The 21,819-nt window shown below is 42.8% G+C and overlaps 1 protein-coding gene across 1 annotated transcript in view; it reads right to left on the reverse strand.

Annotated features, from left to right (window-relative positions):
* The window catches only part of LOC140188037 (A disintegrin and metalloproteinase with thrombospondin motifs 6-like), a 214,837-nt gene that overhangs the window by 121,059 nt on the left and 71,959 nt on the right, over nt 1-21,819 (reverse strand). Inside the window, exons 6-7 of the mRNA XM_072243939.1 lie at nt 20,715-20,798; nt 18,918-19,063 (exon numbers count right to left, since the gene is read on the reverse strand). Of these exons, the coding sequence (XP_072100040.1) occupies nt 18,918-19,063; nt 20,715-20,798 (230 nt within the window). The remainder of the gene's footprint in view (nt 1-18,917; nt 19,064-20,714; nt 20,799-21,819) is intronic.

The raw sequence follows: 21,819 nt of genomic DNA on the forward strand, positions 1-21,819 counted from the left end.
CGATAGAGATCTATAAGATTATAAGGCTAGCAGGAAGGAGCTTAAGAAAGAAATTAGAAGAGCCATAAGGGGCCATGAGAAGGTGAGCAGGATTAAGGAAAACCCCAAGGCCTTCTACAAGTACGTGAAGAGCAAGAGGATAAGATGTGAGAGATTAGGACCAATCATGTGTGACAGTGGAAAAGTGTGTATGGAACCGGAGGAGATAGCAGAGGTACTTAATGAGTACTTTGCTTCAGTATTCACTACTGAAAAGGATCTTGGCGATTATAGGGATGATTTACAGTGGAATGAGAAGCTTGAGAATGTAGTTATTAAGAAAGAGGATGTGCTGGAGCTTTTGGAAAGCATCAAGTTGGATAAGTCACCAGGACCGGATGAGAGATACCCTCGGCTACTGTGGAAGGTGAGGGAGGAGATTGCTGAGCCTCTGGGGATGATATTTGCATTGTCAATGGGGATGGGAGAGGTTCCGGAGGATTGGAGGGTTGCGGAAGGGAGGGGAGATAGCCCAGGAAATTATAGACCAATGAGTCTTACTTCAGTGGTTGGTAAGTTGATGAAGGTGATCCTGACAGACAGGATTTATGAACATTTGGAGAGGCATAATATGATTAGGAATGTCAGCATAGTTTTGTCGAAGGCAGGTCATGCCTTACGAGCCTGACTGAATTGTTTGAGAATATGACTAAACACATTGATGAAGATAGAGCAGTAGATGTAGTGTTTATGGATTTCAACAAGGCATTTGACAAGGTGCCCCATGCAAGGCTTATTGAGAAAGTAAGGAGGCATAGGATCCAAGGGGACATTGCTTTGTGGATCCAGAACTGGCTTGCCCACAGAAGGCAAAGAGTGGTTGTAGACGGGTCATAGTCTGCATGGAGGTCGGTCACCAGTGGTGTGTCTCAGGGATCTGTTCTGGGACCCCTACTCTTTATGATTTTTATAAATGACCTGGATGACGAAGTGGAGAGATGGGCTAGTAAATTTGCTGATGACACGAAGGTTGGGGGTGTTGATAGTGTGGAGGGCTGTCAGAGGTTACAGCAGGACATTGATAGGATGCAAAACTGGGCTGAGAAGTGGCAGATGGAATAAGTGTGAGGTGGTTCATTTTGGTAGGTCCAATATGATGGCAGAATATAGTACTAATAGTAAGACTCTTGGCAGTGTGGAGGATCAGAGGGATCTTGAGTTCCAAGTCCATAGGAGACTCAAAACTGCTGCGCAGGTTGACTCTATGGTTAAGGCGGCATACGGTGCACTGGCTTTCATCAAAGGTGGGATTGAGTTTGGGAGCCGAGAGGTGATGTTGCAGCTATATAGGACCCTGGTCAGACCCCACTTGGAGTACTGTGCTCAGTTCTGGTTGCCTCACTATAGGAAGGATGTGGAAACCATAGAAGGGTGCAGAGGAGATTTACAAGGATGTTGCCTGGACTGGGGAGCATGCCTCATGAGAATAGCTTGAGTGAACTGTGCCTTTTTTCCTTGGAATGACAGAGTATGACAGGTGACCTGATAGAGGTGTATAAGATGATGAGAGGCATTGATCATGTGGATAGTCAGAGGTTTTTTCCCAGGGCTGAAATGACTAACATGAGACAGCACAGTTTTAAGGTGCTTGGAAGTAGGTACAGAGATGATATCAGGGCTGTTGTTTTTTTTAAAAACAGTGGTGAGTGTGTGGAATGGGCTGCTGGCAACAGTGATGGAGGCAGATATGATAAGAGACTCCTGGACAGGTACATGGAGCTCAGAAAAATAGAGGGCTATGGGTAACCCTAGTAATTTTTAAGGTAAGGACATGTTCGGCACAGCTTTGTGGGCCGAAGGGCCAGTATTATGCTGTAGGTTTTCTATGCTCTGTTACCAGGGATGGTCTGATAGAGCTGACAAGTCATTCATTTCCAGGGCTGGCCTGATAAGACCTGATAAGCCATTTGTTACCAGGGATGGTCTGATACAGCTGACCAAATGAGCGACGCTACAGCGTGGCTGAGCTCAGCTGGGGCCTAACCTTGCCTGTCGGTGCTGTCTTCCCATGTTCGAACGGTGGAATGACAGGCTGGATTGCACACATCTGTACACTGCTGGGAGACTATACCATTGATTGCTGGACATTGTTGCTCAGGGCCTTGGACTATATACAGTATGTTTATTTTTGAGTGAATATGCTTCTTTGCTTGATATTTAAATAATACTTCTCACTAATTTTGAATTTTTGCTTGCTCTTTTGAATGTTTTGCACCTTTGCCCCAGAGCAATGCTGTCTCATTCAGCCCTATCTATGTATGGTCTGAATGATAAATAACCTTAATGTGATTTCATATATTCATACAGCCAAATAAAATAGCATTACTCTTGGGCCAAGGTGCAAAACACAGTACCAACAGTCATACACAGCATAAGGCACATACAAGACTGAAAGCACATACAAGATGTCAGTAAAATACAGTCACAGAAAAAAAAGTCTAGGACCCTGAGCCCAGGAATGCTGCAGCAGTCTATAGTTGAACACAATACAGCTTGTCTTCTGCTGAACAAACATTGGGGGCAGCACCAACTCCAGCTTAGACGCCGCGCCACATCGCCTCTGGTGAAGTGCAATGACTCCAGCGCCCCTCTTCTGAGCAACTGTAAACAGGCAACACCTCGACTTGAGGGGTAGTCCTTGCTGCAACTAAGGGCATGCAGTTTCCCACTGTTTGTCCCTGCCATCTGCCAATAAATCAGAGAATTGGACTCTCAACATTCCACATTAACAGGTGTTGCAATCACAAGAAAAGTGACTAAGATGATCACTTGGTGTTAAACTGCACTGTTTGCAGGCAGCAGCATGATTCACACCACATCCAGCTCCTTCAGTTTCACCATCAATGAACATCTCGCTGATGGGGTAGACCTGCAGTATTTTAAGTCCTTAATGTCCAGCAAGGTCTTGTGATTGTACCAAATACATTTATAATACCTTGGTTACACCCATTGAAGCCGCTGTGATGGAATGCGCTGCCACCTTACCAGAAGTCCTTTATTTTGTGTTCTTTATCTTGTGTTTTTTTTTGTGCTGTATTGGATCTGGAGCAAAAATTACTTCACTCTCCATTACACTAGTATACTGAAAATGACATTAAACAATCTTGAATCTTAAAAGGATCCTTATGAAAGGTCTCCACTTAAAATGCCAATTGTTCCATTTTCCTCCACAGATACTGCATGACCCATTGGTTTCTCCAATGGTATGTTTTTGCTCATTTTTATGTTTGACTGTACTGTTTATGGCAAGTTTTTCTACACCTTCCACTGAACTGAGATTGCTCACCTGGCAATGATAGAAGAGGATATGCCAAATAACACAATAGAGGGTGCCTTCAATGTAAAGGAACCCTATTGTTTACAAGTGTTGTCCATAAACAAGTCTGAGGTACACTACACTCAGTCTGCTCTTTGAGATCATTAATGTATACCATAAACAATTGCAGGCCCAGCACTGACCCCTGCGGCACACTGCTCACCACTGATTGCCAACCAGAGTAACATCCATGTATCCCAACTCTCCACTTCCTATCAGATAAGCAATCCTCTATCCATGCTAATATATCCCCAACTCTATGCATCCTTATGGATAAGAGTTTTATGCGGCACCTTATCGAACGCCTTCTGGTAATCCAAGTAACATCCATCTGTTCCCCTCTATCTACTGCATTCATTATATCTTGAAAGAACTCCAGTAAGCTTGTCAGACAGGACCTGCCTTTGCTGAATCCATGCTGCATCTGCCTGATGGATCCATTTCTTTCAAGATGCCTCGCCATTGCTTTAATGATAGCTTCAAGCATTTCCCCCCCCAACTTCAGCTGTTAAACTAACTGACCTATAGTTCCCTGTCTTTTGCCTACATTCTTTTTTGAACAATGGTGTGACATTCACCATTTTCCAATCTGTTGGGAGCTGCTCAGAGTTCAGAGAACCTCTGTAAATTATCACAAAAGCTTCTAACTTCTGCAATTTCTTTCAGTATCCTGGGATGCATTCCATCCCAGGGGATTTATCCATCTTCAGGTCCACAAGTTTGCTCAGCACTACCTCTTTAATGATAGCTATTGTATTGAGGTCCTCGCCTCCCATTGCATCCGTAACATCTCTCTTTGGCATACTAGATGTATCCTTCACTGTGAAGACCAACACAATGTAGTCATTCAAAGCCTCAGTCATTTCTTCATTACCCAATATCATTTCTCCCTTCTCGTCCTCCAAGGGACCTAGTTCACTTTAGCCACCCTTTTCCACTTTATATAATTATAAAAAATTTACTAACCATGTTTATATTTTGTGCTAGTTTATTTTCATAAACTAGCCACCCTTTATTGCCTGTTTAGTAGCATTTTGTTGCTTTTAAGTTATCCCAACCTTCCAGCTTCCCACTACACTTGGTAACTTTGTACGCACAAGCTTTTAGTTTGATGCCGCCTTTTATTTCCTCAGTTATAGTCATAGTCATACTTCATTAATCCCAGGGGAAATTGGTTTTCGTTACAGTTGCTCCATAAATAACAAATAGTAATAGAACCATAAATAGTTAAATAGTAATATGTAAATTATGCCAGTAAATTATGAAATAAGTCCAGGACCAGCCTATTGGCTCAGGGTGTCTGACCCTCCAAGGGAGAAGTTGTAAAGTTTGATGGCCGCAGGCAGGAATGACTTTCTATGACGCTCAGTGCTGCATCTCGGTGGAATGAGTCTCTGGCTGAATGTACTCCTGTGCCCACCCAGTACATTATGTAGTGGATGGGAGACACTGACCAAGATGGCATGCAACTTAGACAGCATCCTCTTTTCAGACACCACCGTGAGAGAGTCCAGTTCCATCCCCACAACATCAATGGCCTTATGAATGAGTTTGTTGATTCTGTTGGTGTCTGCCACCCTCAGCCTGCTGCCCCAGCACACAACAGCAAACATGATAGCACTGGCCACCAGACTTGTAGAACATCCTCAGCATCATCCGGCAGATGTTAAAGGACCTCAGTCTCCTCAGGAAATAGAGATGGCTCTGACCCTAGACAGCCTCAGTGTTCTTTGACTAGTCCAGTTTATTGTCAATTCGTATCCCCAGGTATTTGTAATCCTCCACCATGTCCACACTGACCCCCTGGATGGAAATGGGGGTCACTGGTACCTTAGCTCTCCCCAGGTCTACCACCAGCTCGTTAGTCTCTTTCACATTAAGCTGCAGATAATTCTGCTCACACCATGTGACAAAGTTTCCTACCGTAGCCCTGTACTCAGCCTCATCTCCCTTGCTGATGCATCTGACTATGGCAGAGTCATCTGAAAACTTCTGAAGATGACAAGACTCTGTGCAGTAGTTGAAGTCTGAGGTGTAAATGGTGAAGAGAAAGGGAGACAAAACAGTCCCCTGTGGAGCCCCAATGGTGCTGATCACTCTGTCAGACACAGTGTTGCAAGCACACGTACTGTGGTCTGCCAATCAGGTAATCAAGAATCCATGATACCAGGGAAGCATCCACCTGCATCGCTGTCAGCTTCTCCCCCGGCAGAGCAGGGTGGATGGTGTTGAATGCACTGAAGTCAAACATGACCCTCACAGTGCTTGCTGGCTTGTCCAGGTGGGCGTAGACACGGTTCAGCAGGAAGACGATGGCATCCTCAACTCCTAGTCGGGGCTGGTAGGTGAACTGGAGGGGATCTAAGTGTGACCTGACCATAGGCTGGAGCAGCTCTAGGGTTGGCTCTCCCCACCCTTGCTGTCCTTGCTTTTACCTGGGATATACTTTTGTTGAGTACCGTGCAAAATCTCTTTAAAAGTGTTCCACTGTTCCTCAACCATCCCACAATATAGTCTGTGTTCCCAGTCTACACTAGCCTATTGTAGTTTCCATTGTTTAGGCATGATACACTGGTTTTTGATCGAACTATTGCACCCTCCATTTGTATGAGAAACTCAATCATACTGTGATCACTCTTTCCAAGAGGATCCCTAACCACAAGATTATTAATTTTGCCTGTCTCATTGAACAGGACCAGATCTAAGATAGCACATTTCATTGTACATTCAGTAACATGCTGTTCAAGAAAGCCATCATGGACCTATTCTATGAAGTCCTCCTCAAGACTGCCTCGACTAACTTGATCCACCAAATCTACGTCCAAGTTAAAGTCCCCCACGATAACTGCTGTTCCATTTTTACATGCCTCAAATATTTCTCTATTTCCTGTGCCACTATAATGTCATTATTTGGTGACTGATAGACAACTCCCACCAGTGATTTTTTTTTTCTCCCCCCTAACTATAACTAATCTCTGCCCAGATATTCAACATTCTGCTCCTTGGATCTTGTATTGTCTCTCACTATTGCCCTGATCTCATCTTTAATTAAGAATGTTACCCCACCTCCCTTACTTTCCTGCCTATCCTTCCGTATTACCTGATATCCTTGGATACTTAATTCCCAATTCTCCCCACCCTGCAACCATGTCTCTGTAATGGCCACTAAATCATACCTCTTTGTACTGATTTTAGCCACAATTTCACTGACCTTGTTTCGAATACTATGGGCTTCAAATAAAGTGCCTTTACACTTATTGTGCTTTTAAAATCTTGTAACGTTTCCCTATGCTTATCCGCGCGTTTCTCTATGCTTATCCGCCCCCTGCTATTTAATTTAGAGCCCTATCCATAGCCCTAGTTATGTGATTTGCTAGGATCCAGGTACCATCATGGTTCAGGTGGAGCCCGTCCCATTGGACAGCTCCCTCCTTCCCCAATACTGGTGCTAATTTCCCATGAATTCAAACCCACTTCTCCTACACCAATCCTTGAGCCACGCATTTAACTCTCTAATCTTCTTAATGCTATGCCAATTTGCATGTGGCTCAGGTAGTAATCTAGAGATCATCACCGTTTTGGTTCTGCTTTTTAATTTAGTCCCTAGCTACTCAAATTCCCTCAGCAGAAACTTTCATTGTTCTACTCATGTTGTTGGTATGCACATGGACCACAACTGGATCTTGCCCCTCTCTCTGCAGATCAGATAAGATGGTTGCTCCCAGGCACCAGGCAGGGAACATAACCTTCGGGATGCTCTATCCTTGCGAAAGAGAACTCTATTTCCCGGAGTATACCATCCCCAATTATCACTACATTTACCTCTTCCCCCTCATGGAATGGCTGCCTGAACTACGGTGCCACAGTTAGGTTGCTCATCCTTCCTACAGCACACACACTCAACCACCGAGGGAGAAAGAATCTCAGACCTGTTGGACAAGCTCAAGGGATGAGGTTCCTCCAGCACTGTCTTTTGGATCCCACTACTCACCTCACTCGCAGTCATACCCTCTTGTCCCTCATCACAGACTGAATCTGAGGCAGCTAATCTAATGTGTGTGACTACCTCCTCAAACAGTGAATCCAGGTAACTCTCATGATTCCTGATATGCTGTAGTGCTTGAAGCTCAGATTCTAGGTCATCAATTTTGAACCCAAGTTCCTCGAGCAGTCAAGACTTGCTGCAGATGTGGTCATCAGAAACCACAATGGGGTCCACCAGTTCCCACATGCAGCTACAGCTTACTTTCTTGGTAACTTCCTTGAAAAACTGTTAGATTGGTTAGACATGACCTACCATGCACAAGTCATGCTGACTATCCCTAATTAGGCCCTGTCTATCCAAATACTCAAATATCCAGTCCCTTACAATATCTTCCAATAACTATTGATGTCAGGCTCACTGGCCTACAACTTGTTTTATTTTTAGAACCTTTCTTAAACAGGAACAGCATTAGCTATCCTCCAATACTCCAGTACCTCACCAGTCAACAAGGATGTTTTAAATATCTGTGTTAAGACCCTTGCAACTTCTGCACTTGCCTCACACAGAGTCTGAGGGAACACCTTGGCATTCCCAGAGGATTATTCATCCTAATTTCCCTCAAGATAGTAAACATCTCCTCTGTAATCTCTATAGGGTCCATTGACTGCCTACCAAGTAAAGAGAGATGCAAAAACATCCATTTAAGATCTTCCCCCATCTCTTTTGGCTCCATGCATGGATACCATTTTGATTTTCCAGAGGACTAATTTTGTCCCTTACAATCTTTTGGTCTTAACATATTGTAGAATCCTTTAGGATTCTCCTTCACTTTTTTTAAAATTTGGACTTTAGGCAAGAAGTAATAAAGTTCATTGCCTGCACTGGTTTTGTTCATTTACTGTCAATCAGAAGAACATGACAGATAAATTCCTCTGTCCATAACTATTAGGAACCAATACAGTTTTATCATACAGTAGTATTGGTTTTGGTCCAATTTGTTTTGTATTTCATTTTAAGTGCATAATTTGTTACTCAGTTGAATGATAGTTTGTCTTTGTTATGCCTTTTAACTATTTCCATGAAACTTTGGCTAGTTGAAGCAGCTGCTTAATTGGGCCATACTGCATTGGACCCTAGGTGCCCAATTAACTGGAATCCACTATTTCTGAATGTCAGAATCATTTCAATAGACAATAGGAGTAGGCCATTCAGTCCCTTGAGCCAGCACCACCATTCATTGTGATCATGGCTGATCATCCCCAACCAGTACCCTGTTCCTGCCTTCTCCCCATATCCCTTGACTCTGCTATCTTTAAGAGCTCTATCTAACTCTTTCTTGAAAGAATCCATAGAATTGGCCTCCTCTGCCTTCTGAGGCAGAGCATTCCACAGATCCACAACTGTGTGGAAAAAGTTTTTCCTCAACTCCGTTCTAAATGGTCTACCCCTTATTCTCAAACTGTGGCCTCTGGTTCTGGACTCCCCCAACATCGGGAACATGTTTCCTGCCTCTAGCGTGTCCAATCCTTTAATGATCTTGTGTTTCAATCAGATCCCCCCTCATCCTTCTAAATTCCAATGTATACAAGCCCGGTCACACCAATCTTTCAACATATGACAGTCCTGCCATCCCTGGAATTAACCCAGTGAACCTACGCTGCACTCCCTGAATTCATTGAGTAACCCGTTCACTTTCAAATTCTCGGTGGTCACCACTGATCAGAGGACTTCATTTAGTCAAATAGAAATATTTGGTTTGCTCATAACTCATGTATTATTTGTCAAAATAGTTGAACTAGTTACAAAATGTACATTGGAAAGCTCCAGTTTTCTTAATATGCAAAACTCAAACAATGAAAGATAAAAATTATTAATAACAAGGTAGCCTACTTGAGTGGCATGCCATGCACCAATCCAACTATTCACTTTGTCCACATGTGCACTGCTTTGCAGTGCATACAGTACTGAAATAGAACTGCAACATCCTTTTTTAAAAGAACTTTCTGCACTATTTTTATATACAGCATATTCTTATCATAAATTTTTTTTTATTATGTACTGCTGCTGCAAAACAACAACCTTCACAACCTACACCAGTGATATTAATTCTGATTCTTTACAAGTGTCTTCTAAATCCTTACCAAATTAAATCCTCAATGACCTAGGAAAATGAGGATAGCAACTGGATGGGAATGCTGCACTCAACAATTTCTGCTCCAATCCTTTATCAAGATTGAGTCAAATTCCAAAAGTTCTCTAATCAGTAACACTGAGAATACCTTCAACACATGTCCTATTGTAGTTCAAGGTGCTCAGCACAACTTATTCAAAAGTAATTAGGATAGACAGCCAGTATACTTGCCAGCAATGACTGTACTTGTAAAAGAACAAAATAAACCTGCACCCGGTTACCATATCATGTTCACCAGTACTGAAGATACTGAACATCAATTTCTCCAACCTCTGATAAACACTCTTGTTTCCCACACCTCCAGACTACTGCCCTGTTGATTTGCCTCATTCTGATAGCCCTCTCACCCCTTCCCTTCCCTCCCTCCTCACCCCCATGACCTGCCTATCACTGTCCTCTGGTTCTCCACCTCCTTTCCTTTATTCCATGGCCTACTGTCCTTTATCAGATTCATTCTTTCAGCCTTTTACCTCTTCCACTTATCACTTCTCAGAGTCTGACTTCATTACCCTTCCCGCACCTATGACCTGCCAGCTTGTCCTCCTTGTTTCCCCCTCCCCACTATCTTATTCTGCCTCTACCCCCTTCCTTTCTGGTCTTGATGAAGAGACTGTTTATTTTCCTTCATAGATACTGCCTGACCTGCTGAGTTCTTCCAGCATTTTGTGTGTGTTGCTCAAGATTTTCAGCATGTGCAGAATCTCACGTGTCTGTTTCACTATAATGTTGCCTAGATTGGAGGACTTTAGTTATGGCGAAAGATTGGATAGTCTTGGTCTGTTTTCCCTAGAATGAAGGAGGATGAGATGGGAAGGCATTGCTAAACAAAAATTAAATATAAAAAAAGCTTGGATAGGGTTGATAGTCGGAATCTTTTTCCTATGGTCAGGGTATCAAAATAAGACCATAAGATACAGGAGCAGAAGTAGGCCATTTGGCCCACTGAGTCTGCTCCGCCATTCAATCAAGGGCTGATCCACTTAGAAACCATAGAAAAACTACAGCACAGAAACAGGCCTTTTTGGCCCTTGGCTGTGCCAAACCATTTTCTGCCTAGTCCCACTGACCTGCACACAGACCATATCCCTCCATACACCTCCCATCCATGTATCTGTCTAATTTATTCTTAAATGTTAAAAAAGAACCCGCATTTACCACCTCATCTGGCAGCTCATTCCATACTCCCACCACTCTGTGTGAAGAAGCCCCCACTAATGTTCCCTTTAAACTTCCCCCCCCTCACCCTTAACCCATGTCCTCTGGTTTTTTTTTCTCCCCTTGCCTCAGTGGAAAAAGCCTGCTTGCATTCACTCTATCTATACCCACCATAATTTTATATACCTCTATCAAATCTCCCCTCATTCTTCTACACTCCAGGGAATAAAGTTCTAACCTATTCAATCTTTCTCTGTAACTGAGATTCTCAAGTCACGGCAACATCCTTATAAACCTTCTCTGCACTCTTTCAACCTTATTTATATCCTTCCTGTAATTTGGTGACCAAAACTGAACACAATACTCCAGATTCGGCCTCACCAATGCCTTATACAACCTCATCATAACATTCCAGCTCTTATACTCAATATTTTGATTAATAAAGGCCAATGTACCAAAAGCTCTCTTTATGACCCTATCTACCTGTGACGCCACTTTTAGGGAATTTTGTATCTGTATTCCCAGATCCCTCTGTTCCACTGCACTCCTCAGTGCCTTACCACTTACTTTGTATGTTCTACCTTGGTTTGTCCTTCCAACGTGCAATACCTCACACTTGTCTGTATTAAACTCCATCTGCCATTTTTCAGCCCATTTTTCCAGCTGGTCCAAGTCCCTCTACAGGCTCTGAAAACCTTCCTCACTGTCTACTACACCTCCAATCTTTGTATCATCAAATTTGCTGATCCAATTTACCACATTATCATCCAGATCATTGATAAAGATGACAAATAACAATGGACCCAGCACTGATCCTTGTGGCACACCACTAGTCACAGGCCTCCACTTGGAGAAGCAATTCTCTACTACCACTCTTTGGGTTCTTCCATGGAGCCAATGTCTAATCCAATTTACCACCTCTCCATGTATACCTAGCGACTGAATTTTCCTAACTAACCTCCCATGCGGGACCTTGTCAAAGGCCTTACTGAAGTCCATGTAGACAATATCCACTGCCTTCCCTTCATCCACCTTCCTGGTAACCTCATCGAAAAACTCCAATAGATTGGTCAAACATGACCTGCCACACACAAAGCCATGTTGACTCTCCCTAATAAGTCTGTCTATCCAAATGCTTGTAGATCCTGTCTCTTAGTACTCCCTCCAATAACTTACCTACTACTGACATTAAACTTACTGGCCTATAATTTCCCGGATTACTTTTCTATCCTTTTTTAAACAACAGAACAACATGAGCCACTCTCCAATCCTCCGGCACCTCACCTGTAGACAGTGACATTTTAAATATTTCTGCCAGGGCCCCTGCAATTTCAACACTAGTCTCCTTCAAGGTCCGAGGGAACACCCTGTCAGGTCCCGGGGACTTATCCACTTTAATTTTCCTCAAGACAGCAAGGACCTCCTCCTTTTCAATCTGTACAGTTTCCATGATCTCACTACTTGTTTCCCTTAATTCCATAGACTTCATGCCAGTTTCCTTAGTAAATACAGACGCAAAAATCCTATTTAAGATCTCCCCCATTTCCTTTGGTTCCGCAAATAGCCGACCACTCTGATCTTCAAGAGGACCAATTTTATCCCTTACAATCCTTTTGCTCTTAATATACCTGTAAAAGCTCTTTGGCTTATCCTTCACTTTGACTGCCAAGGCAACCTCATGTCATCTTTTAGCCCTCCAGATTTCTTTAAGTATTTTCTTGCACTTTTTATACTCCTCAAGCACCTTATTTACTTCCTGTTTCCTATACATGTCATACAACTCCCTCCTCTTTATCAGAGTTGCAATATCCCTTGAGAACCAAGGTTCCTTATTCCTATTCACTTTGCCTTTAATCCTGACAGAAACATACAAACTCTGCACACTCAATTTCTCTTTTGAAGGCTTCCCACCTACTGATCACACCTTTGCCAGAGAACAACCTGTCCCAATCCACGCTTTTTAGATCCTTTCTCATTTCTTCAAATTTGGCCGCCCTCCAGTTCAGAACCTCAACCCTAGGACCAGATCTATCCTTGTCCATGATCAAGTTGAAACTAATGGTGTTATGATCACTGGAACCAAGGTGCTCCCCTACGCAGACTTCTGTCACTTGTCCTAACTCATTTCCTAACAGGAGATCCAATATTGCATCCCCTCTAGTTGGTCCCTCTATATATTGATTCAGAAAACTTTCCTGAACACATTTTACAAACTCTAAACCATCTAGACCCCTAACAGTATGGGAGTCCCAATCAATATATGGAAAATTAAAATCCCCTACCACCACCACAACTGTTTCCTGCAGTTGCCTGCTATCTCTCTGCAGATTTGCTCTTCCAATTCTCGTTGACTATTGGGTGGTCTGTAATACAACCCCACTAATGTGGCCATACCTTTCCTGTTTCTCAGCTCCACCCATAAGGACTCAGTAGACAAGCCCTCTAATCTGTCCTGCCTGAGCACTGCTGTAATATTTTCCCTAACAAGCAATGCTACTCCCCCACCTTTCATCCCTCTGCCTCGATCACATCTGAAACATCAGAACCTTGGAATATTAAGCTGCCAGTCCTGCCCCCCCCCCCCCCCCCCCGGTAGCCAAGTTTCACTAATTGCTATAACTTCATAATTCCACGCCCTCAACTCATCTGCCTTCCCCGCAATACTCCTAGCATTGAAATATATACACCTCAGAAGATTTTTACCACCACTCACAACCTTTCTATTAGTGGATTTGCTTGAACTTTTAACATCATTTATTTTCACCCCAGCCACACTGTCAGCTCTGGCACTCTGGTTCCCATCCCCCTGCAAATCTAGTTTAAAGCCGCCTCAATAGCACTAACAAACCTCCCTGAAAGGATATTGGTCCCCCTGTAGTTCAAGTGTAACCCGTCTCTCTTGTACAGGGCCCACCTGCCCCAGAAGAGGTCCCAATGATCCTGAAGTCTGAAACCCTACCCCCTACACCAGTTCCTCAGCCACTTGTTCATCCTCCAGAGCATCCTATTCCTACCCTCACTGGCACGTAGCACAGGTAGCAATCCTGAGATTACCACCCTGGAGGTCCTGCTTTTCAACTTCCTACCAAGCTCTACACTCACTCTCCAGGGCCTCCTCACTCTTCCTTGCTATGTCATTGGTACCGAGGTGCACCATGACATCTGGCTGATCACCCTCCCACTTCAGAATGTCATGCAAGCGATCAGGGATATCCTTGACCCTGGCACCCGGGAGGCAACAAACCATCCTGGATTCTCTGTCATGACCACAGAACCTCCTATCTGCACCTCTAACTATCGAGTCCCCTATCACTACTACCCTTTTTCCACCCTCCCTTCTGCACTGCAGAGCCAGACTCAGTGCCAGAGATCCGGCTACTGCAGCTTGTCCCAGGTAAGTCATCCCCCCCCCCCCCCCCCCCCCACCAACAGTATCCAATGTGGTATACTTGTTGAGGGGAATGGCCACAGGGGAACCCTGATCTGCCTGCCCTTTCCTCTTCCCTCACCTGACAGTGACCCAATTTCCTGTCCTCTGCTCCTTTGGCGTAACTACCTCCCTGTAGCTACTATCTATAATCTCCTCATTCCCCTAAATGATCCGCAGGTCATCCAGCTCCTGCTCCAGTTCCCTAACGCGGTTTGTCAGGAGCTGCAGCTGGATGCACTTCTTGCAGGTGTCGTTGTCAGGGACACCGGAGGGCTCTCTGATGTCCCACAACCTGCAAGAGGAACATTCCAACATCCTGCCTGGCATTCTCACTGCACTAAACAATCTGAACAAAAAACTTACTGGAACCTACCCTGGCCTCTGCCTGTTCTTGCTGAAGCCTGTTGAGCCAAAGTCGTCCCACTCTGACTCAGTCCACTCCGATGATGGCCGCTGTATATGGCGGTTGTTTTTAAACCTTGGCGCGCTATGTCACATGCCTGCGCAGTGCAGACCCTTCTCCCCGAGCAGTGTTTTTTTTAAAAAAAAAAAGACTTTTCTACCTGAGTTCTTCACTCCCTTTTCAACTGCTTGCTTTGACTGAAACAAGAACCGTTGAAACTCTTCTCTTTTTAAACCTTGGCGCGCTACATCATGCGCCTGTGCAGTGCAGACCCTTCTCCCCGAGCAGTGTTTTTTTTTAAAAAAAAAAAAGACTTTTTCTACCCGAGTTTTTCTACTTCTTCCAGTCATCCCCACTCCCCTGCCTTTTTGATGCCCTGTCTAATCAAGCACCTATCTATCTCTGCCTTAAATGCACCCAATGACTTTGCCTCCACAGCTGCTCGTGGCAACAAATTCCACAGATTTACCACCATCTGACTAAAGTAATTTCTCCACATCTGTTCTAAATGGATGTCCTTCAACCCTGAAGTCCTGCCCTCTTGTCCTAGACTCCCCTGCCATGAGAAATAACTTTGCCATATCTAATCTGCTCAGGCCTTTTAACATTCAGAATGTTTTTGAGATCCCCCCTCATTCTCCTGAACTCCAGGGAATACAGCCCAAAAGCTGCCATTTGCTCCTCATACAGTAACCCTTTCTTTCCTGGAATAATTCTCGTGAATCTTCTCTGAATCCTCTCCAATGTCAGTATATCCTTTCTAAAATAGGGAGCCCAAAACTGCACACAATACTCCAAATGTAGTCCCACGAGTGCCTTATAGAGCCACAACATCACGTCCCTGCTCTTGTATTCTATACCTCCAGAAATGAATGCCAACATTGCATTTGCCGCCTTCACAACTGACTTAACCTGGAGGTTAACCTTTAGGGTATCCTACACAAGGACTCCCAAGTCCCTTTGCATCTCTGCATTTTGAATTCTCTCATCTAAATAAAAGTCTGCCCATTTATTTCTTCCACCAAAGTGCATGACCATACACTTTCCACCATTGTATTTCATTTACCACTACTTTGCCCATTCCCCTAAACTATCCAAGTCTCTCTGTAGGCTGTTTTCTCAACACTATCCACTCCTCCACCTATCTCTGTATCACACAGCCCAGCACATCACACAAACCAATCTCCCATCCTTGGACGCACTTTACACTGCACACTGTCAGAGCAGTGCTGCCAGGATAATCAAGGACACGACCCACCCAGCCAACACACTTTTCATCCCTCTTCCCTCTGGAAGAAGGCTCAGGAGCTTGAAGACTTGTTTGGCCAGATTTGGGAACAGCTTCTTTCCAACTGTGATAAGACTGCTGAACGGATCCTGACCCGGACCTGGGCCGTACCCTCCAAATATCCGGACCTGCTGCTCAGTTTTTTTGCATTACCTTACTTCCCCTTTTCTATTTTATATTTATGATTTATAATTTAAATTTTTAATATTTATTATTGATTTGTACTCCAGGGAGCACGAAGTGCAGAATCAAATATCACTGTGATGATTGTACATTCTAGTATCAATTTTTTGGCGACAATAAAGTATAAAGTATCATCGATAAATTTAGCTTCAAATCCATTAATCTTATAGTCCAAATCATTGACATATATCGTAAAAAAGCAGCGGTCCCAACACCGACTCCGGGGAACTCCGCTGGTAACCGGCAGCCAGCCAGAATAGGATCCTTTTATTCCCACTGTTTTCTGCTGATCAACCAATGCTCCACCCATGCTAGTAACTCCCCTGTAATTCCATGGGATATTATCTTGTTAAACAGCCTCACGTGTGGCACCTTATCAAAGGTCTTCTGAAAATCCAAGTATACCACATCTACTGCATCTCCTTTGTCCACCCTGCTTGTAATTTCCTCAAATAATTGCAGTAGCTTAGGCAGGATTTTCCTTTCAGGAAACCATGCTGGCTTTGGCCTATTTTGTCATGTGCCCCCAGGTTCTCTGTAATCTCATCCCTAACAATCGATTCCAACAACTTCTCAACCACTAATGTCAGGCTAACAAGTCCATAGTTTCCTTTCTGCTGCCTCTCACCCTTCTTAAATAGTGGTGTAACATTTGCGATTTTCCAGTCATCCGGTATAATGCCAGAACCTATCGCTTTTTGAAAGATCATTGTTAATGCCTCCGCAGTCTTTCCAGCTACTTTCTTCCAAACCTGATGGTGCATTCCATCAGGTCCAGGAGATTTATCCACCCTCAGACCATTAAGCTTCCTGAACACCTTCTCAGTCGTAATTTTCACTGCACGCACTTCACTTCCCTGACACTCTTGAATCTCTGGTATACTGCAGATGTCTTCCACTGGGAAGATAGATGTAAAATACACATTCAGTTCCTCTGCCATCTCTGCGTCTCTCATTACAATATCTCCTGCATCATTTTCTACTGGTCCTATATCTACTCGCAACTCTCTTTTACCCTTTATACACTTAATGTGGGCACGTGGCCAAGTGGCTAAGGCATTTAACTAGTGATCTGAAGGTCGCTAGTTCGAGCCCCAGCTAAGGCAGCGTGTTGTGTCCTTGAGTAAGGCACTTAACCACACATTGCTCTGTGACAATACTGGTGCCAAGCTGTATCGGCCCTTGCCCTTCCCTTGGACAACATCGATGTCGTGGAGAGGGGAGACTTGCAGCATAGGCAACTACCAGTCTTCCATACAACCTTGCCCAGGCTTGCGCCCTGGAGAGAAAAGGCTTTCGAGGCGCAGATCCATGGTCTCGCAAGACTAACGGGTGCCTTTATACACTTAAAAAAGCTTTTAGTATCTTCTTTGATATTAGTCGCCAGCTTCCTTTCATACTTCATCTTTTCCTTCCTAATGACTTCCTTAGTTTCCTTCTGCAAGTTTTTAAAAGCTTCTCAATCTTCTATCTTCCCACTAGCTTTGGATTCCTTGTATGCCCTCTCTTTTGCTTTTACTTTGGTTCTGACGTCACTTGTTAGCTATGGTAATATCCTCCTTCCATTCAAAAATTTCTTATTTGAATAATCAGTATCTGTCTTGCACTTCCCTCATTTTTCGCAGAAACTCCAGCTATTGCTGCTCTGCTGTCTTTCCTGTTAGTGTCCTTTTCCAGTCAACTTTGGCCAGTTCTCCTCTCACGCCATTGTAATTTCCTTTATTCGACTGAAATACCAACACATTGGAATTTAGTTTCTCCTTCTCAAATTTCTAAGTAAACTCGATCGTATTGTGATCACTGTTCCCTAGGTGTTCCTTAACCTTGAGCTCTCTTATCACCTCCAGATCATTGCACAACACCCAATCCAGCACAGTCTATCCCCTAGTGGATTTAACAAGCTGTTCTAAAAAGCCATCCCATAGACATTCTACAAATTCTCTCTCTTGAGGTCCAGTACTGGCCTGGTTTTCCCAATCCATTTCATGTTAAAATCCTCAATGATTATCATGACATTGCCCTTCTGACATGCCTTTTCTATCTCCTGCTGTAATTCGTAATCCACATCCCAGATGCTGTTGGACACGACTCCCTCTACCTACTAACTTATCTTTCTGATACACTGTATATCCTTGAACGGTCAGCTCCCAATGGCAGCCATCCTTTAGCCATCAGAGATGGCCACAACATCATACTTGCCAATCAGTAGCTGAATTTCAAGATTGTCCATTTTATTTATAAGGTAGTATAGTTTTAAGGTGAGAAGGAGTTTAAAAGGTGATCTGAGGGAGCAATTTTAAAAAGTATATACACAGAACGGTAGATATCAGGAATGCGCTACTATAGGAGATGGTGGAAGCAAACGCAATCACTTCATTTAATCAACTTTTGGTTAGGCACTTAAGTTTGTGAGGCAGGGAAAGATACAGACCTTATATGGGCCAGTGGGGTCACTGCAGTTGGGTAAAAAAATCATCAGAGGTGTTAGGTCAAAGGGCCCATTTCACCAATGATTTCAATTTGCCATTCACTGGAGACCTTGCAGGCAGCATATTCTCTGCTCTTCAGCTGACTTACTGGTTAGCACTGCTCTCTAAATTCATGGTGTTCTAGCTGTTTACCCACCTTCCCAACAGTCTTACATACAGCCAATAGAATTATTGCTTTTCAAGGACATTCCTATTTTTGTCAGATTGAGCTTAAAATAACAGTGAGAAACTAGTTCCCAAGCAATAACCAACAATTAATAATGAGCCATTATATCGCCTAAATAAATTGAAACTAATGTTTTAAATATGGAAAACTCTTTTCCAGAGAATACAATACCTTTCTTGGTGTCAAAAAGGTAACAGGTATGTAAAGGGTAGAAATTAGTTCTGAGTGTTTATTTTTTCTCTACTTTTTTTGAAATGTGAGAGAGGGCATACCTGGTGAGAAGTACAGCATTATCATGGTGAGCAATTCCATTGTCAGGGATGGCATTTCCATTACCATTGCGGGAAAGAATAGATTTCTGCCATTTACAAAAACTATCAAGTGATTTACCAGCATGATGATTTATTTCCAAGTTTGGCTAAAATATAAATTAAGAGTAATATTAATAAACAAATCTTAACAAATGTCAAATTCAAAATAAATCCTTTTATAGCAACAATTCAATCTTTATGAAAACCGTTCACAAATGATGACCTTATAGAAGTATTTAACATTCTGAGAAACATGGATAAGGTAACAGATTTTCCCTGGTGTAGGGAGTCTAATAGTCAAGGGCTTAGGTTCAAAGTGAAAGGGTAAAGATTTTCAAGGCATCTGAGGGTCAACTTCTGCTGCCGAAGGAAGTGGTTCAGGTAGGTACAATAGCATTATTTAAGAAGCACTTGGATAGATACTTGGGGGGGGGAGGGGCGAGGCATAGTAATAGTTGGTAATTACAGCAATAATTAGGAAAACTCATAGAATGCTTATTGCTAGCAGAATTGAATACACATGTTGGCAAGTTATTCTTCAGTTATATGGGGTACTAATAAGACTGCACCTAGACTGCTGTATATAATAGCATTGGTCTCCTTATTTAAGGAAAGAGGAAATGTTTTGGAAACAGATCTGATATAATTTACAAACCCGATATTCAGTAGGTGGGATGTCTTACTAAGAAAGAATGGTCAGGTTAGGCTTGTATACACTGTGTTTAGAAAAATGAGAGGTAGAAAAATGAGAGGAAGGTTAGATTAAAGCACCAAAAGATCCTGAGGGCCCCAGCTATTTCCTTCTGTGATCAAATCTGGATAGAGATGTTAACTGTTTAAAGGTAAAGAATTGTCAATTTAAGAAAGGTGAGGACGTCTTTCCTTTGGCTGGGTGAGTATACATGGAACTCTATTTCCTTTGAGATACAGCACAGTAACAGGTCCATCTGGCCCAATGAGCCTGTGCTGACCAATTACACTCATGTAAACAACTAATCTACAGCTTTGGTATGTGGGAGGAAACTGGAGCATATGGAAGAAACCCATGAAGTCACAAACTCCTTACAGACAATGGCAGAATTGTACTCAAGACAGTGCTGTTAAAGCATTATGCTAACCACTACGCTTCTTCTTCTCTTCTTCAAAGATAGTGGAAGTGGAGAATTTGAATATCTTTAAGGCAGAGGCAGATAGATTTTTGATAGGCCAGGGGATGAAAGGTTACAAGGTATAGAGGGGATTACAGTATTAAAGTTTCAATCAGATCAACCATAATGGTATGGAAGCAACACACATCAAAGTTGCTGGTGAACGCAGCAGGCCAGGCAGCATCTCTAGGAAGAGGTACAGTCGACGTTTCAGGCCGAGACCCTTCGTCAGGACTGGCGAAGGGTCTCGGCCTGAAACGTCGACTGTACCTCTTCCTAGAGATGCTGCCTGGCCTGCTGCGTTCACCAGCAACTTTGATGTGTGTTGCTTGAATTTCCAGCATCTGCAGAATTCCTGTTGTTTGCATAATAGTATGGAACTGTGGAACATGCTCAAGTGGGTGAGTGGCCTAATTTATAGAGTATGTTCTGAGGAAGCACAGGGAATTCAGGTGAAGACGTAGATAATATATCGACAAGATCTGATACAGTTATATATAACCAAGAATTAGATGGGCTAAATATTTTGGATTGTGGAACAGAATACAACAAAAGAACATTGGAAAATTTTAACAAAAACAGAAAGAGAAGGCATGCACAGGATTCTTACCTGATCATCAGTTAGTAATATGAGTCGAGTTACTACCATATTCACAATGTTTCCTATACTCGAGTCTTGCAAAAGTCTGGCAACCTGACCTCCAGAAAACAAGAAAAAACACAGACAGTCTTAAAAGTGTAATTGGTATAAATAGGTCATCATTGATATGAGCACCAAAGCTTATTTAAAGCTTATTTAGAATATTGCACAGAAGTACAATCATGGGATGATTTGACTAGAAATATCATTCCATGTATTTTCTGAAGAGATGTTTTGATCTGACTGTTTAATTATTTAGGCAGTTTAATAATTAATTTCTTTGCATTTTAACAATTAATTATCTGCTTGTATTTTAAGTAGTTCTTACATGCATATAACAGTTTAATATGCCTCTAGTGGTTGTAATAGTATAATTCTGGAAGAATTCATTGGTTAACTCTTAACTACAAATTTGAATATAACCTGCAGATGCTAGAAATCCCTAAAATAAAAACAGAAATTGATCGAAATGCTCAATTGATAAGGCAGCACTTGTGGAAAGAGAAACAGTTAAAGTTTAAGATCTGTGATTACTCAATAGAACTGAGAAAGAAAAAGGAACTTAATTTTCAATACCAGGAAAGTAAGGAGGGGGGAGAAATAGGTAGAATAAAGAGATTATCTTTGATACCGTCAGAGCAAGTATGTTATGTAGCAATTAAAGTAGCAGTCTGCAAAGCAATATTATATTAAAAGAAGAAATTCTGAGCCAAAATCATGATAAGCTGAAATGGCCAGTTCTAATGAAGCACAAAGAACAAGATAGAGGTTTCAATATCAAGTCTGGAAGACTGCAAACATGCTCAGAAAGAAGCACATCCCATTGCACATCAGTGGCTTTGCCGTGGAGGCGGTGAAGAGCACAAAGTTCCTTGGTGTGCATATAACCACAACACCTCTACACTACTCAAGAAGGTACAGCAGCATCTACACTGAGGAGATTCAGGTGTGCAAGGCTCGTGCCCCCACCCCCACCCCCACCCATTCTAATAACTTTCTACAGGAGCACCATTGAGAGTATTTTGGCTGGCTGCATCATTGGACTGCTACACCCTACAGAAGCCAATAAAAACAG

The sequence above is a fragment of the Mobula birostris genome, chromosome 26 (genome assembly GCF_030028105.1).
Source record: "Mobula birostris isolate sMobBir1 chromosome 26, sMobBir1.hap1, whole genome shotgun sequence".
Lineage (NCBI taxonomy): Eukaryota > Metazoa > Chordata > Chondrichthyes > Myliobatiformes > Myliobatidae > Mobula > Mobula birostris.